Source organism: Sorex araneus, chromosome 2 (genome assembly GCF_027595985.1).
Source record: "Sorex araneus isolate mSorAra2 chromosome 2, mSorAra2.pri, whole genome shotgun sequence".
NCBI classification, from domain to species: Eukaryota; Metazoa; Chordata; class Mammalia; order Eulipotyphla; family Soricidae; genus Sorex; species Sorex araneus.
The window spans coordinates 221,415,562-221,418,190 of NC_073303.1; the positions used below are offsets into that span (position 1 = coordinate 221,415,562).

Genomic DNA, 2,629 nt, shown 5'->3' on the forward strand with positions numbered 1-2,629 from the left:
AGTATTGCCTGCAGTAGACCATTAAAGATGAATTATAGAAGAACCCAGTCTTCAAAAAATATTTTTAATTGGAAGAAATATCCTTATGTGATAAATTTTTTGCAGGAAAGAAAAAATCTTTAAATATTTTTGAAATCTTGGCAATGGAAAAAATAAAATTAATGGATTGCTATGGAACATTTTGGGGTAGAAAGTAGATATTACTGACTTTTATGTCATTTCTCCTGCAGAAAATTATATTATCTGAATAAATTCATTATAAAGTAGCACTGTGCTACCGTTGTTCAACGATTTGCTCAAGTTGGCACCAGTAATGTCTCCATTGTGAGACTTGTTACTGTTTTTGGCATATTGGATAAGCCACGGGGAAGCTTGCCGTGCGGGTGGAATACTCTCAGTAGCTTGCCAGGTGCTCTGAGAGGGACAGAAGAATTGAACCAGGGTTGGCTGCATGTAAAACTAATGCCCTACCTGTTGTGCCATCCTTCTAGCCCTATTATAAAGTACAAAGTATAATTTAAAGTAAAGTTTTAAAATTGGGAAATAGTCTCAACACATTATTATATTATTGATAATTGAATTTTAAATTTTGAAATAATTCTAATTTTCAAATACCACATTTTGTCTAATGAATTAATGATGTAAATTTCACATGAACAAATATATTAGTGAGAAATATTTGCAAAGGAATTATCTCAATGGGAGCCTTAAAAGTTATATGTTTTTAAATATGAATAAAACAAAGAAATAAAATAAATATTTGCTATTTGAAGATGATCTTAATTAATTATAGAATATACTGTCCAGAGCAGTATATATTTATATGTCTCCCATGTAAAAGGAACTCCTAGTTAAAGTTGAACCAATTATTTTAAAAACTAAGATTCCAATACAATGGCATTGGAAGACTCAAAAGGAATATCTGAAAATAGTCCTCAAACAGTGAAGGAAGATGTACATTACTTTTAATTTTCTAATCAAAATTGATCCAAAAAGAACGGTATTTTCTCCTCTTTCCCTCATTACCTCTCAGATTTAGTCATAGCTTGAGATGTCACAAGCCAGGATGAGAAATCACACAGCCATAACTACTTTCATTCTTCTGGGATTGACAGATGACCCACAACTGCAGATTCTGATTTTCATATTCCTACTAATCACCTACATGCTGAGCATTGCTGGAAACCTGGTCATCCTTGTCATCACATTAGTGGATGCTCACCTAAAAACGGCTATGTACTATTTTCTGCAAAACTTTTCCATCTTGGAGATTTTATTCACTTCTGTTGCTATTCCTAGATTCTTATATAATATAACAACAGGTGATCAAACAGTTACCTATTATGCTTGTGCGTTTCAATTATTTTTTATATATCTATTTGGTATAACAGAATTTTTCCTCCTGGCCATTATGTCCTATGATCGATATGTAGCCATCTGTAAACCTCTTCATTACATGACTATTATGAATCAGCAGGTCTGCAGAAGACTTGTCTCCTGCTGCTGGGTGATTACACTGTTGTTCTTAATTCCAGTTGTTAGCTTGGTAATGGGGCTAGAATTCTGTGATAATAATGCCCTTGACCACTTTGCTTGTGATGCTAATGCTCTTATAATGATCTCATGTTCAGACACGCAGTTTATAGAAAACTTATTTATGATTTGTTCTGCATTGATACTCATTGTCGTTCTCCTGTTTGTGGTTTGGTCCTACACTCGTATCATTCAAACTATTCTTCGATTCCCCTCAGCACAGCAGAGGAAAAAGGCATTTTCCACCTGTTCCTCTCACATGATTGTGGTTTCCATAACTTATGGCAGCCTTATCTTTATCTATGTGAAACCTAGAGCAAAAGATGAGATGAAAATTAATAAGGGGGTTACTTTGTTTGTTACTTCCATATCCCCTGTGATAAACCCATTTATTTATACCCTAAGGAACAAACAAGTAATTCAAGCCTTGAATGATTTAGTCAAGAGACTACTGCTGTCAAAAAATTAGGCATATGTTGCAGAGAAAGTACATGAATAGATTTTTGTTTATTTTATTTTTGATTCTTCAGTCTGTCCACATTGATACCAACTCTGATACAGTTGATTGTACACTTTGTCAACGCATACCCCAAGATGAAAAAACAAACATCACATGATCAAAAAATATTTGAATATCAAATATTTGTATACAAATTGATATATTTGTATCTAACATGACTATATATGTAAATAATTATATATCTAGATTTTATCATCTTATCTGGCAAATATATCTAAATCAATTTGCATTAATTTCTTTCAGATATAAAAAGAGGAATAATTTTTAGAACTCTAGATTAAACCAACATATAAATGGACATAATTTACTATATGATGTTGAAAGTTTTGATATGAAATTAATGAATATAACAGAAGGCTTATGTAAAAGATTTCTTAGTGGTGAATAATGTGTATTGGTGAAGGAATATGTGTTTGATCATTGTATGACCGAGACTTAAACTTGAAAGCTTTGTAACTGTTCTCTTGGATATTCAATAAATAAAAGCTATTTTAAAAAAACTCAAACTATATTAAATATAGATGTCTTATATCTAGAATTTACTTTGAGTTTTTCTTAATGGTACTATTATTGGTA

At 31.7% G+C, this 2,629-nt stretch overlaps 1 protein-coding gene across 1 annotated transcript; it reads left to right on the forward strand.

Annotated features, from left to right (window-relative positions):
• The first annotated feature begins 1,066 nt into the window (after positions 1-1,066).
• On the forward strand, positions 1,067-2,002 carry LOC105943211 (olfactory receptor 6C2-like). Its single transcript, XM_012933963.1, has one exon. It carries the CDS (start codon positions 1,067-1,069, stop codon positions 2,000-2,002), a length of 936 nt encoding a protein of 311 aa, XP_012789417.1.
• The last annotated feature ends 627 nt before the right edge of the window (positions 2,003-2,629 follow it).

Bases quoted from the DNA above. Each gene is read 5' to 3' on its own strand.
- LOC105943211 (XM_012933963.1), top strand. From the start codon at position 1,067: ATGAGAAATCACACAGCCATAACTACTTTCATTCTTCTGGGATTGACA.